Consider the following 15,817-nt stretch of genomic DNA (forward strand, 5'->3'; position numbering starts at 1 on the left):
GTGGCATGAGGAGTTTGTGGCTGGGCTATGACTGGGCGAAAACCATTGTGGATGCTCTTAGAGCATCCACAATAGGAAGTGGACAAGCAATAGCCCAGCCATAGCCCAGCCACAAACTCCTCTGCCACATCATCAGCACTAAAATCCCCCTGCCACATCATCAAGACAAGCAACTGGACAAGCAATAGTCCAGCCATAGCCTAGCCACATCGCCAGCACTAAAAACAAATAATTAACAATCACACAAAATACAGAATTAAATTTACGACACAGATACGAGAAAATTCAATAATAATATTAAAATTTTAAAAAGTACATTAATTAAAAAAACACACTTCATTAAAATTAAAATAACATTACAACATCCTCATTAATGAGTTTGTCCCACATCGAAAGTGGAACATAAAACATTTACGGATGTCTCTATAAAAGAGAAACAACCAAGAATGAGTTTGTCCCACATCGAAAGTGGAACATAAAACATTCATGGATGTCTCTATAAAAGAGAAACAACCAAGAATGAGTTTGTCCCACATCGAAAGTGGAACATAAAACATTCACGGATGTCTCTATAAAAGAGAAACGACTAAAAATGAGTTTCATAAAAAAACATTAAATTAAAAAAAATTAAAATTTCCGCTCGCCGATCGGGAGGCCGCAATAGGGGCGAGTCGATCGGCGAGCGAATCGGCGAGCGCCCGGAAATCGGCGTGCGCTCGCCGAAATTCTCGCCGATTTAGCGCTCGCCGGCTGCAATAATTCGGCGAGCCTGTCGCTAGCCTATTATTGGAGATGCTCTGATTGGTGTTGATTTTGGCCAATGGGTATTTTGGCCAATTTGGGTGTGGCAGATAGTTAGTATTAATCTTGTTTCTTAATCTTCTCAATTTCAATCAACCAAAAACTTAAAAATCAATTTAAATTTAAATTTAAATTTTTAGCTTTTTATCTCTTGGGGCCTTACTAATTTAATTTAACCAATATATGTTTACTAAAATTACAAGTCTGTTGGTCAGATCTACACAGTGGTATTATTTGGTAGCTGAAGTGATTAATGAAAATAATGAGCAGCCCAAAATTTGAACACCATATAGCACATGCCCAATAGCTTTATGTTTTTAGATTTGAAATGTGCATATGCAGAAATTAATTGTGGGGATATTTTTAGAATTTTGTACGATATGATTGATAAATTAACTCAACTTTATATTGTTTAAGGTGTATTTTCTTATTGAATTTAGGATAAACCTATAGTACTGGTACAATCCATTTTTATTTTTAGATATTTTGGATTGAGAGTTATTTGAGAATAATCTTGACATATTGTCGGGCTGCAACTATTCTCATGATACACGATTTGTAATAGTATATTTTATTTGAGATCTATACTATATATATCCCACTTATGATTGACCTTAATATACAAGTATTCTCCTCGTACACGATTTGTACACCTTTTTATCTGATGGGCCTTTCATTTTCACTTGACTTCTTTTTTTTTTTTGTGTTTCTTTTTCAATTTTCTTTTGACCCTATTTTATGAATTTTGTCCACAATTATCTTAATCTCATATCCTTAATTTAGTAAATTTTCCAAAAATAAATTATTTGCGTCGATTTCTTTTCATGATAGTATGTTCATCGTGACAAAAAACTGAGTGGGTCGATTGTTTTATGTCACATCTATCCTTGATTTGATGTACACATTTATCACTTATAATATTTTCTTGATTGACTTTTCAAAAACAAAATATATTTTCTTGATTGAACAAGCCCTATTTAAGTGATGCTAATTGTGTTTATTTAGTTAAATATCACTAAATTCGTGGGGTTTTTAAAAAATAAACCTACATCTTAAGAAGGGCTTGTAAATTTTCAACTAATCTCATGTCATCTTGTTGTCATTATTACATGTGATAGTTCACTAATATACTACTCCATATTTTGACATGTTCTACCTTATAATGTCTAGGAAATTACATTAAAAAAAACTAGCCGACAATTTTAGTAAATTATTTCCCCATGATGAAAGGATCGTCCATCATTATGCAATATTGAAGTACATATAGATTTTGTGATTGCGAAAGAAGAAAGGGACTGAAGTGTAATTATAGGAAGGGGCATATGTGACAAATTTGCCCCTGGCTAGTAATCGGTCTTTCGAGGGTAAAAATTTAGAGGTCGGGACATATTGCCAAGTTGTGTATCCGAACAATTATAATTATAAAAATATTCTCTCCTTTTTTCAAAAAAGTATTTCTAATTATTAATTGCTTGTACACATTATGTAATACTGTCAGAACTACTAAATTTGTACTAGTACTTAGCTTAAGGGCATCCAGTGGGGCGGGCGATAGGCCGCCCGATGCCACGGGCGCGCCATCGTCCGCCACTGTGGGTGCGCGGACGATGGACGATGCTTCGTCCTCGCCCTAAGCTTAGTCCGCGAACGAAGCGCGGACGATAGGGCATCGCCTGCGCCATCGGCCGCCCACTGTGGGCGACGCGGACGATGCAGCGTGCTTTTTATTTTTTTTTTATTTTTTAAATTTGAAAATTGTGTTTATATAAATACCCCTACCCCACATTTCATTTGTAACCTTTCGATTCAGTTTTTCACTCTCAACTTACGCTATAAAATGGATTCCGGTGAATACTCAAGTCCCAATAGCCCGATGTTTGGAGACGGTGCACGTTGGCCGGGTACACAACCTGACGAATATCAGTCGTTCGACCCCAACACGCAGTACGATCCCGATTTCAGTACGAAGTACCTCTAGGGGTTGATCGATGAGCTGCGACGGAAGTTGGGAATTTTGTAGAGTATAACTTTTTTTTAATTTCTAACCCGTGTAACTTTTTTTTAATCAATGTAGTATTTGTCGTTTTTCATTTAATCGTTGTGTTTTTTAATTTGTTTGCATTTATATATTTGAAAACATTTAAATTAATTAATAAAACAATAGCAAAACCTATATGGCGCGCCTTAGGGCGCCCAACTGCAGGTGGAAGGGTAGGAGGATAAAATGCTGACGTAGCTATGCATAGGGCGGGCTTTAGGGCTCCTCTTAGGGCGCCCCACTGCTGATGCCCTAATGCGACCTATGTGGCCACCTATTACCTAACCATGCAACACTCACTTTTTCTCGTGTACTATCCTGTTACCATATTTCTCAATTTCATCCAATTAAAATATCTCTAAATATATAGATGTATCGACAATTAAAGATATAGTATCCTTATGGGGTACGAGCGTTTACATTTCAATTCATGGGCCACACGTTAGTGATCAAAATGAGAATTGTCACATCTTATAACTATACAAACAATAAAAACCCAAAATAAATATAAGGTGGTAAAAATCTTATAAATAGCATATTCATCTCTTTTAGCTCCATATGAATAAAAAGAGGATTCATTAAATCTAATAGAATTAGTGCAAATCATTGGAAGGGTTTAGTCAGCCTCATAGACACACAACTTTTCCACTTGTCTTTCTTTTGTATAAATGCTACTACTACTAATATATCTAATTCAAACATCAACTATAAAAACCTTCTCTTCCCCAACTAACACAACACACACTTATATTTCAACCTCCCTTTTCAACCCTCTCTCCAAAATCTTGAGATTTATCTTGTTGTGATGAGGAAAATGCAGCACCCATTAGTTATACTAGTGTTTTGCATCTTATTTTGTGTTGATGATGCAAATGGAGCTAGGCATACACACTTTCTCAAAGTGAGGCCCCAACGGCGTTCTTCACCGCAGACGACTACTTTCTTCGGGTTTCTTCCTAAAGGCGTACCTATACCGCCATCCGCCCCCTCCCGAAGGCATAATAGCATCGGCTTGGATGGCGAAGGCGGCCTTCTTTGAAATTCTTCATTAACATTAATCATCTCAAAGTATTGGAGGTACATATATCTTCTTGATGATAGATGGCGATTTTGGGATGAATATTTTTTTAGGGTTTTGATCTATTTTTCTGGCCAACTTCATTTATGGCACTAAAGATGATAGTTTATTTTTTCTGTTTTTAGGAAAGAAAGTTTATTTACGTAGATTTGGATTCATTGTAGCATGTTTTGATTATATACATAGCTACATAATTGCATGACGATGTAATGTAACTATATGTATGTATAATAATAATAATAATAATAATAATAATAATAATAATTAAACTCTAATTAAATGGATGTTTAGCTACTCATTTTGTCATATACTACTTTTCTTTAATCTTCTATTATTATTAGCATTCATTGCTTGTAGGGCAATCAAAAAATTCTTCTACCATATTTCTTGTGGTAAAATGACAAATTTTTCTTTTTCCACCTATTTATTAATTAAATATGAGAGTTAAGAGCTTGTTTTAAGATAAGTTGACTTTTCGAAAAGGCAAAAAGTTATTATATTCTGGAACCGAATATCTCATGAAAATATTTGAGTAAATTATACTAGTAAGTATATGATTAATATTTTAAAGTTTTTGTCAACCAATTTAAAACAAAAGAGTGATAATTGAGGATGACAAGCAGTTGCACGCCGCGAATCAATTATTGTTGTACACTCTGAGACTTTATAACTGTTTAAAAAATTAAATAGGGGTATGAATATGCAACTAAACATTTAATTTTAAAATGATACTCATATAACCAACATTAATAATTAAAGTATTAATACTTCTTTCGAAATACTTGGACAGAGAATTGACCAAAGTAGAACACAAGCAATTTGAAGCAGCTAAGAAATGTATTTCTTCAATTACTGAAAATGCTTCAAAGCGTATTCAATAAAGTACTTAGTAATTAATAGATAGAATATACTTCCTCCGTCTCACAATAGAAGTCACAATTGGTATGACCACGAGTTTTAAGAAATATTTTAAAGAATAATGTGAGCTAGAAAAGTTAGTAGAATATGATGTCCATTTTTTAATATTAGTTTTATAATAGAATATGAGTGAAATAAGTTAGTGGAATGTGGGATCTACTTATCATTTATGGTAAAAAGTGAAATGTGACTCTTATTGTGGGACAGATGAAATGACAAAATATGACTCTTATATTGTGGGATGGAGGGAGTACTACATATAAACTGTAGTCTTTTTTAAAACTCGCGAGTTTGATTAAATAATATGGACCAAATCATTCAAGAGAGAGAAATTACAATTTAACAACGATCTTGTACTATGAGTTGAATATTAATAGTCTAAATGGGACTTATATTAGTGACATTTCGATCACAAGTTCACCTACTTTAACTAAGCTGGCATCCTAATATGGTTCTGTTGTCATGAATGTTAGAATATCCCTAAAATAAATATTGGGACTTGAATGTTAGAATAGACCTAAAATAAAATGAAAACATGTTCTTTCCAATTCCACCTCATCTCTATAAATTCAAACATTCCTACCAAATCCCTTGAACCATTTTCAAATTAGTTGTCTTTGTCTTATTTTAAGTCAACTTTCGTTGGTTGAAATCTCCAAGTTTTCCCGTTTAAATTTGTTTATCAATTAAGAATTTCATACTGTATTAATTTTCTGAAACTACTCAGTTAATATTGATAAAAATTGTAATAAATGAGTAGTTGTGCAAAATAATATTTTGAAATAGTGGTTTAAATAGTGGCATGAGGTAGATGAAAGTATCAACTACGTAGGAAAAGTTAAGTCACAGCTTGAAATTCGTCATCAAATTATATGGAGTATTACGTAGTACATTAACCATCGAACATGATTTCCCATTATATATATTTTATTGAGTTGGACATTAACATGCTTAATTTAATTAATCAAGGCGTGCTATGCTATTCTCTTTTCATGTGGACTCATGCTTAAATCACATTTACAAAACTAATAAAGAAACGAGAATCCTGACATGAATATAATTATAATAACTTGAGAGCTTAATATATACACAATATGAGCATAAAAGCAGATGTATCATGTATGGCCTTCCCTGCAGATCAAATCGACCAAAATATATTTAAATAAAAACAAAGAATAAAAGCAAAGGGCCAAAACTCAGGATGTCTTTCACATCATGCTCATCTTCTCCCTTAACCTCTGTTTTTACCTATATCTGCGAAGAAGGTGAAAGTCCTCCCTCCGATCTTCGGGCCACCTGCCCACTGACCGATGACTTGTCTGATCCTCTCACGTTGTATTTCTCGTAAAATTTTTCTCGGTTCTCCGACCACCACATCTCTGCTTGGTGTTCCCCGAATCTTCTCCGGCTGTCAACAAAACCATATGAGATCTCCCAAAGAAGGGAACATCGATTATAACAAGACGAGAGGGTAGAAAATACCTGAAGCGTACACGCTTGAGATCTCTTGTTCCATCTCGAAGGGCTACCAGTGTTATATACACACCCGGTTCGTACTGTTCAATCCATTCAGCTTCGATTTGGCTGGCATTGCCTGGGACTGCTAAGTTTCTAGATTTCGAGCCAGCTTCACTGTTAGTTGTTGATTCTTGCCCGTCGAGACTTTCAGACACGCTGCTCCTGTAGGAATGAAGAACTCCCCCACCATTAGGAAGTCGAGCAACCAGACGATCATTTGTTCCATTTGAGGAGCCATGTTCAAGTCTTTGAGCATCTAAGACACTTCCACTGCTTCCAGTAGGATCTCGGAGCAATTGAGATGGACCTTGCACTCCATTTTGCACACCTTGGTCTGTGTCAGGGTGAGAAGCAGAGTATAAGCTGTTGATATCATCTGATCTTGAGTACCTTTCTCCGTTTGCACCCGAATAGTGTACATTTGATTCCGAACCATTTGGCAAGTAAACTAGTTTGAGACTTTCAGGGTCATAAGCCCCAGGCGGCAACCTTTCTGCCATATCTTTAAGCTGGACATACAAAATTGCTCAAATCAACAACAAATGAATTGGCACTTAATAAAAATTTCTTTAGAATCATCAGACAGAAAAACAAAACAGAACTTGACTCATCATGTGACAAATCAGGTATCTAATGACCCACCATGTTACAGAAGGCTAACATAAGAAAGTAATCAGATATGTAATGATCCACCACCACGTGACGAACACGAATCAGATACGTAATGACCCACCATGTGAAAAAATTTCTTGTAGGTTGCAAAGTCAATTTATTAAGAGAACATATTGTATTTTGACTCCTTACATAAGGAGTAACAATAACTTGGATAAAGAAATTGACAAATATATGTAAAGTAAGCATAAACGTAGAAGCCAAACATAACCTGTGCTGCAAGTGATTTGATAACTTCTTTTGCAGCTTTACATTTAGCAGATTCGTCTGCAGCTAATGCCATTGCTTCCTGAGCTTTTTTGGCTGATTGCTGGAGCTCCAGTTCTTGCAATTCACATCGGTTTTTAAGGATTTCTACCTGAACAAGTTCATGATAACAAAAATTAGGAACCCAGTAACTTACCCAATACCTTAGAACAAAAAAAGGGGACAGACTAAATTTAGTGATATACCTGCCCCCGTAACTTATGCACTTCCTGATTCAGAAGCTCATTTGTCTTCTTTAGACTATCAGTAATGCTCTTGGAGAAAGATAAACCTGATGTTGTAGGAACTGGTGTTGCAGACCTTGGGGGGCTAGGCTTCCTTGAAAAAGGTGATACAGACCTTGAACTAACACTCGAGGTTGTGAGAATTGGCTTAGGAACAGTTCGACGTAAATCAACAGCAGTAGACATAACAGCATCTCGCAGCTGCGATAAAGATACTTGAGAGGAGCGACCTAAAGAGAATGTATCAGCTTTTCTTCCTTGTTTAGCTGCTTTTGTATCCAATTGTTTGATCAAATCAAAGTTAGATGGCATGGCTGACTTGACCAATCTAAGGTCAGCCTTGTCCAGTCTATCCTTGTTTTCGCCTGAAAGCCGTGGTCCAGAATTTCTCCGGTTGTTAGCTCCAGCTTCTGCCACCTTAGATAGCTTCACAAAACATGAATCACACACACGATATGGTTTACTGGGATTGGGTGATAATGCAGCCCGTAGTGCTTTTCTGGAACTGCAAGAATGGCAATGAACTAATCCACAGTTGTAGCAATTATGTCTCTTTCTTGTGAAGCCAAAAGCTTGTCTACAAGCGGAGCACTGGGACTGTTCAGCACTAGAGACCCATTTATGAAGACATATGGCAGCTGTATAATTTGAGCCACAAGCAATAAATTTAACATGTCTATCCTTTAAAGCTTCAACTAGAGTGGGTGCTTTCCTGTCTTCCATATCACCAAGGCCCAACCTCCCATTAGCTCCTTTGCCCCAAGTGTAAACCTCGTTGTTGGATGTCAACACAGCCACATGATACGCACCGCAAGAGATTTCCTCAACAGATTCCGCTGCAAGCTTGTCTTCCACCAAACAAGGTACCTTTCCATCGGACTGAGGATTTCCAAGTTGACCATACACAGTACTTCCCATTGTGAAAACACGCCCGGATGTAGTCAGGCCAACAGTTAAACTGTGCCCACAGGCGATTTTGTGAAAATTGTAATCAATAAGTGCAGGCACACAGGTAGGTTTAAGTCTTGGTTCTTTATCACCATGTCCAAGGCGGTTTTTGTCACCATCTCCCCAAGTGAACAATTTTCCAGATGAAAAACTTGCACTGGACTGGGTTACAATCACTTCAACCACGGCAGCAGTATGCCACACTCCACATGCAACAGCAATCGTCCTCAAACCTGCTAGAGATTCAACCTCTCTTGGGAACGAAACATTTTCTCTATTTCCATGGCCCAAGACACCAAAAGTTCCATCTCCAAAAGTGAAAAGCTGTCCAGTTGATGATATCAATGCAGTATGCCATGGACCACATGTCACAATTGCAATTTGAAGCCCCTCAAGAGGGCCAGCAATTCTCTTGGGTATCCAATGGCTGACATCAGTGCCGTGACCCAATAGCCCAGCATAATGTGTACCATCACCCCACGTGTAAAGTTCACCAGCCATTGTAACTGCACAAGTGTGAAACTCACCACATGCGACAAAATCAACACTGCAAAACGTTAATGATTCCACTAGACAAGGTTCGGTGACATCTTTCCCGACTCCATGACCAAGCCGCCCACCGGACTCTTCACCCCAGCTGAAGACTTCACCCTGCCTAGTGACCAGAGCAGCATGCCGTACCCCACATGCTATATAATGCACATCCAGCACTACATTTGATTCCAATGGCCTGGGTAGAAGAACATCAGCTCTGGTACTAACTGAACTAGCATTCTTCTCTGGCCCAACCTTGATAACATTATCACATATAACTTCACCCCAAATATACACATCCCCTAGTGCATCACAATCATCTGGTGCAGAACCATGACTTGATGTGCTGGGGGCACTAGATACACTAACCCGAATAGCATCTGATCCAGATCCTTTCACTTGCATATTTGTTTGATCCAAAGCTACATGTGACCTTTCTGAATAGACAAAATTATCAGGTCGATAGCTCTTAGGAGAAGCAATTATGTTTGAACTAACGGAAGCCTCAGGTGAGCTAACTTCTCGTGTAGCACTTACAGAACTGTTACTTGGACTATTTGACGTCAAATCTCTATTTTCCTGGAAATATTTAGTCAATGAATATGATTGAAACAGGTGCAGAAATGGCACCATATAACTAATCACATTTCACTTGGATGAATTTGAATATTAGCAACTATATTAAGTTGAAGATAGATGGTATATGGATGAATTTGAATATGAGCAATATATCAAGTTGGAAAGAGGATGAATCTATCTCGAAATGATAAGAAAAGTTTTTACTTGGCAAATGCAGTGTAGTAGAGAACCTAAGAGTCACCAGCCACAAAATTAAATCAGCTACCATCAAAAACTAACAAATGAAAGCTAACCACCAAAAGTCATCAGTCAAGCACTTCATCAAGAAAAAGTTACTTCTGCAGTTCTTGCAACAAATTCCTTTTTGACTCATACTCCACCAAGTGTGGCTTTGACAATTATCATATATCTTCACGGCAATCTTTCTTATAGTACTTGTGAATCCAAGACTAAGTTCGCAGATAATTACCAAATACCAACTTGAAACTAGGTTCAAGAAAATTCTAGTTAAAAAAGGTGTTTTTCAGGAAAAGTTTGTCACAGATGTACAACTCATTTGTTAATTGTTTCAAATGGCGAGAGAGATAATATAAATCAATACTGAAACCAATAACTGGATGAAGCAAGAAATCTGGCGCTAAAACTAAGCAAATAACAGCAGTGGAGGATGCCAAAGTGATCATACAAGGTTGTAAAACTCACATCAAAGTAGAGGCCTCCATCACCCCAGCCATCAATTTTTGAGCGCCCAGCTTGTCCTGATGTTATTAATGCCTTGAGTCCAGCTATCCAATTTTCTGCCTCAACTTTATCCTTGCAGATCTAGTGGAGTAATATGCAACAAAATGAGCAAACAGCCCACTTAAAAAGAATCAAGGAATTTTAGCTCATCACTAACCAGGTCGAGAGATCTTTTCCCGTTGTTATATATGAGAGAAAACGATAAGTACTCCTTTTCAGGGCGCAGATATCTTTGAAAAACAGCCTGAAGAACAAGTTCAAGGCAATCTCTAAAATCAAAATCTAGATAAAATATCCAACATATGGGGAAAACACAATCAGGAATAAAGGAACCAAAATGAATACAAGCAAGATAATGCAGATTAATGGAGTGAAACAAATTCCTTAAAATATTACAGTTCTTTGTCCAGGGATAATCCTTGAAACTGAAGCTAACTTCAAACTCCTATCACCACTACTAGAAATCCAAATTAGTGTTGTTTCGTCCTGCAAAAAAATTAACAACCATTAAAATGGAAGTAAATAGCACAAGAATAATAGACTTTGTAAAAGGGAGTAATGTTGAAAAATCTTGAACCATTTTGGTAACCAATATAACAGTTAAATATAACATCCCGTCTCTCCACTTTACAACTAATATTTGAAATATGATGAATTCTGGTGGGCTTTAACAGAACGACTACAATATTTCAACTTCAATGAAATTTCACAAATTGTCTATTAGAGAGGGTGAGAGTAATGTGAGGACTCCATACTTGAGATTTCAAAATACAGTACAGGCCACCCTGAAGTCCATTAGGAGTTTTATCAACCACCGACGATATAAGCAATCTTAAATTTCAAATAACAGTTCTTTGAGGGAAACAAGTTTTAACTCGCTTGATATATTTCTGATATTAAAACTTTTAGATGGTCACATGTAAAATGGTTTTAATTAATTGCTGCAATTATTGTATGATATCTCAGCTTAGATCATTTTTGTTTTATTATCAGTTTGTTTTAAATTTGTGATTCCCTTTACTTACTATTCATAATCTGAGAGTAATTACTATCTCATTGTACCAGTGACTAATAGTTCTTTGATAAATAGATCATTCAGAAGTGCTCATTTTGATCAGAGTTTTTATCATATAGTATCTTGTATTTGAAACATAAATAGTTTGGCAACTTGACTGTGAACATTGTACGCAAATGAATATTATCCTAAAATCATGATCATTTATCTAAATCTACTTGTAGGAAAGGAATCAGGCGTTTTGAGCGAAGGCAAGTTTCCTGGCCCTCCACTAATGCATCTCAATAATCTCTTGAATTTAACATGTGTTTGAATTGCCTCATGACAGAAGTATATTATGTTAAGACACTTTTACAAGTGGTACTTGATATTAAGAAATGCAGTCAACATGAGCTAGATAAACATAAATCACCAGAAGTATACTGCAATTGTAGCACGTGATGATTGCATACCACTTTGCTTTAATACCTAAGGGGAGAATAAGTTATTGCACAGCTTCAATGCTCAAACATACAAGTATACCTTGAATGCAAGAGGCGATCATATATATTTACAACCAATTTCCTTCTACCGTGTGTAATGACATTAGGTCAATTTTACCAAGATTATCCTTTTGCCGTCTGTTTGAGTGAATTTTTTAATAGTAATAGTTGTGGTATATGGTTCCTATTCCTATATCAGTTATTCACAGTTATTGTACTTCCTATCAACAGATAAGCTTGCCTCTAGAATTTTCTTCTTTACGTGTCTCTACCAAACTTTCTCTCGAGTCCAGGAGTTTAGGTGTGTATTCCACCAAGATGAACAAGATAGGTCCACACTCCATTCAAAGCATGGAGCAACAGGCAGTCCTGATTCTTCAGAAGTGTATTTGTATGTAAAGCTAGATCCAAAGGTGTATACATATCAACAAATTATGCTATTATTCCGAATTATAACCAGTTTACTCAATGTATTTTTGTAATGTTCCAGAAAATTGCTTTTTTCCAAATGAAGCTTGAGAGTTATACTACAAAGAATGGCTAACAGATCAACTATATGCAATATCCCAGAAAGGAATAAGATAGTAGCAAACCTCGAACAACAATTCAAAGCAAAAACTGCAAACATGAGCGTGAAATGCAGATCTTTAAAAATATGTACTTGAATAGGAACTTCTCCAAAATAATTAACTGCATCTATATGTGATACCAAATACTATGGGTTACATACCTAAACATATCAGTCCTGAATATCAGAATTGCAAACTCATAAAAAGAAAGTTGAAAGGCAAGACATATGTAAGCTTAGAACAATGTAACTTCTTTGTACTCAATGCAATATTAAAGCACAAGCAATGGCAAGAAAAGAAAGAATCAAGCACCACTTGTCCTCTTTTATAGCATTAACGATGCCTAGATATAATAATCAATTCACAAAGAAACTCAACAAATCCAGAAAAAGAAAAAAAGATTTGCAACTGCAGAATGATATCGGCAAAGCATAGCTTGCAAGATCATACAAGGTAGTAAAAAATAGGGGTGGCAAATCGTGCGTATCGGGTCATTATCGTGTCGACACGATAACAACACGAACACGATAACAACAAACACGAACACGACCTGTTAAGAAAACCCCAAACACGAACACGACCCGCTACCCTCAGACACGAACACGACACGAACACGACACGAACCACTTCGGGTCAACACGACACGATAACAACACGTATTGGAAAGTGATTAAATATTTAAATGATTTAAATGAGATATGACCATATGAGACTATGAGAGTCAATTTAATAAATATTGAAAAATGAAAATAATAAGAATTAATAATATTAAAATATTATTTGTTAAAGGTTAACACGAACCCGACACGAACACGTATTGTTAACGAATAACACGAACCCGACACGAACACGACACGAAATTTTCGTGTCCTTAACGGGTCGACCCGATAAGGACACGAACCCAATAAGCTCTGACCCAAACCCATTAATTTCGTGCCGGTTCGTGTCGTGTTATCGTGTCGTGTCAAAAATTGCCAGCACTAGTAAAAAGTAGCATAAGGCTTTATAAGGCAAGTTAGTCTTACACTGGACAGTCTAAACGGATAGCATTTTGGCTTTCCCTTACGGCCATATTTAAGTAGTTGAGCTCCCTTCTTTAGAGCCACCAACGCCTACACAAAATGAAAATGAATTGTCAAAAGATATATCGGCATTTAAACAAACATGTTATAGAGCTTGACTATGCAAGTTTTAGAACACTCTAAATCAAAATTAACCAGCCAAATTCGGTGTGAATTGATAAGCATAGATGTTAAGAAATGGAGGGTGATGTATTGAGGAGGAAATACTGTGACGATCCTACCAAAGGTTTCCCTTACTCTCCAACCATTACGTTTAGCACATCCAGGTTTAAATCCAGACATTAATCACATTTTTCTCCAACAGATCAAAAATTGGGGAGGAGAGAGTGACAGGAACGAGAGAGAGTATGAAAAGCAAATTCACAAGTTATACTCAGTTAGCCACATGGTAAATGGTTTGTCAAATTTTTATAATGTGAGAATGACCAAACATTCAGAAAGAACAAAAAAAGTACAAGAAGGGACACCTCAAACACAAGAATATTGATAAGACTTGAAATCTCTACTGGAATATGACATCCACTGCAAATAAAAACAAGATTAAATGCTACAAATTAAGCCTATCCGTGTATCTTGTTAAGAGGCGTCAATTGTGAAGAAAAGCCCTGCTCAGAACTGCACATTCGCATACAGAAATATCACAATTCCAACTTTGGAGCCACGTGTTTTAAATTATCAACAAATGCTAAAGACGGGATGTACAAAAGAACAGAACAAACTCAATTGGTAAATGAAACACACACACACACATATATATGTATATATGCACGTAAATTATCAATCAACTGGCAAACAAACAGAATTCTCCTAAAACGCATTAACAAAACAATCAACTTTGATCGCCAAAATATGAAGTAAAACATGAATTACCCTAAGAATCACACCTCCTGAACAAAAGCACAATAAATACAGAGCTAGATAGACAAATCAAAGAGCAAGTAATTTCGGTATACCGAAAATTAAAAAAAAAAAATCAAAGAGCAAGTATACCTGCTCGATGTCACGGTCGGCATTACTATAGCTAACAAGATCTGCCATTCCATGTGAAGCACTCACCTCCACACCAGCACCACCGCCACCACCATCCCACTCCACTCATTATCATGCCACCACTCCGCCACCTCTTCCTCCTCCGCGCACTACCATCCACACCGCCAACTAACTTCCCCACCTCTCCCTCCGAATTAATGAAAGCAAAGCCTTCAACGATCCAACAATAAAACACTCGCCTTCTCTCTCCTGCAGATCTGGATAACTTTTCCCCCAAAAACAACGCTCCTCAGTTTCTCCGCTCTCCTCTCTGTCGAAGCTCCGAAGTCAAAATAAGTCTTACCTCCTCCCGACGGAGTCCGATTGACTAAGTCGGCGATACGGAAAACTCCGTCCACCGCCGGAATTAAGCCGGCGAAGATGACGCGTGAAGAGAATATAAGTATAAAAGGAAATGAGAAATAAATGTTGGCGTAGAGAGAGAGAGAGAGAGAGAGAGAGAGAGCTAATGAGTCAAAGATGAGGAAAAAGCAGAGGGAGAAACGCAGCAATTCCAAAACTTTGCCTGAGAATCGAGAAATTTAAGCTCTGATCATATGTGGGAAGATGTACCACTGCTTTCCTGCATCTCTCTAACTCTTTTTTTTTAACTCTTTATTACGATTGATAATAAATTTAGGAATTTTAATGAAAAGTGATCCTATTTACTACTCTAAAATTATTAATTTGTTTGTGATAAAAATTAATAGGATTGTTTGGATAATCGTTTAGTATAATTTTTTTAAAGAATAAATTGTCCCATAAAAATTTCCAATATTCAGGATATCTTTCTGCCAATCAAAAATACACACATTTTTATTGGAAATTACACATCACACACGTTTGCCATATAGACACAAAGGCATGTATTTTTAATCGAAACAATGATATTCCCACCACCAAATTTTATTCAAAATGAATACTAGTAGTAATTGCTTATATTTTTTAATAAATGCCACAAATAATTGGATAAAGTTGATCTTTTTACCAAAATTAAAATTATGTGACCTTATTCTATTAGGTTTTTTCCTAAGAATGTATGCCTAATGTTAGTTGGATGTGAGATATTCACTAGACCTTACTACATTAGATTATGTTTCCCGAATTAAAAATTCTTATCTTACTTATGTGTCAAAAATTTTAAAAAATCCTTTATTTGACCAGTCCGGGATTTGATTTTTAACTGTCAAGCGCTATCCTTTAGAAAATAAACATTAACTTAATTAGTAGGCCAAATTTGAAATAAGAAACACCATATGTCAAATTTTATCAATGTCAAAGATTCATTTTAATGTTTTCCATACTCTAACTTGTAACGGATA

At 36.3% G+C, this 15,817-nt stretch overlaps 1 protein-coding gene across 3 annotated transcripts; it reads right to left on the reverse strand.

The window, feature by feature from the left end:
• Positions 1–5,881: 5,881 nt before the first annotated feature.
• Positions 5,882–15,076, reverse strand: LOC121810549 (PH, RCC1 and FYVE domains-containing protein 1-like). 3 transcript variants are annotated; one of them, XM_042211313.1, is made up of 9 exons: positions 14,457–15,076; positions 13,410–13,496; positions 10,715–10,804; positions 10,476–10,562; positions 10,280–10,399; positions 7,478–9,577; positions 7,237–7,383; positions 6,318–6,862; positions 5,882–6,243 (listed from the first exon to the last, which is right to left on the reverse strand). In XM_042211313.1, exons 1-9 carry the CDS (start codon positions 14,502–14,504, stop codon positions 6,084–6,086), a joined length of 3,384 nt encoding a protein of 1,127 aa, XP_042067247.1. In that variant the 5' UTR covers positions 14,505–15,076; the 3' UTR covers positions 5,882–6,083. The 3 variants fall into 3 exon arrangements, with proteins under 3 accessions (XP_042067247.1, XP_042067250.1, XP_042067254.1); XM_042211316.1 differs by lacking the exons at positions 10,476–10,562; positions 10,715–10,804; positions 13,410–13,496; positions 14,457–15,076 and having other exon boundaries at positions 7,478–9,435; positions 9,536–9,577; positions 10,280–10,376; XM_042211320.1 differs by lacking the exons at positions 10,476–10,562; positions 10,715–10,804; positions 13,410–13,496; positions 14,457–15,076 and having other exon boundaries at positions 7,478–9,435.
• Between the last annotated feature and the right edge of the window lie 741 nt (positions 15,077–15,817).

This window comes from Salvia splendens, chromosome 1 (genome assembly GCF_004379255.2).
Source record: "Salvia splendens isolate huo1 chromosome 1, SspV2, whole genome shotgun sequence".
Lineage (NCBI taxonomy): Eukaryota > Viridiplantae > Streptophyta > Magnoliopsida > Lamiales > Lamiaceae > Salvia > Salvia splendens.

Bases quoted from the DNA above. Each gene is read 5' to 3' on its own strand.
- LOC121810549 (XM_042211313.1), bottom strand. From the start codon at position 14,504: ATGGCAGATCTTGTTAGCTATAGTAATGCCGACCGTGACATCGAGCAG. The intron at 13,497-14,456 runs GTATACTTGCTC...CATTTTGTGTAG, and splicing joins CCGACCGTGACATCGAGCAG to GCGTTGGTGGCTCTAAAGAA. The intron at 10,400-10,475 runs GTTAGTGATGAG...TTACTCCACTAG, and splicing joins GGAAAAGATCTCTCGACCTG to ATCTGCAAGGATAAAGTTGA.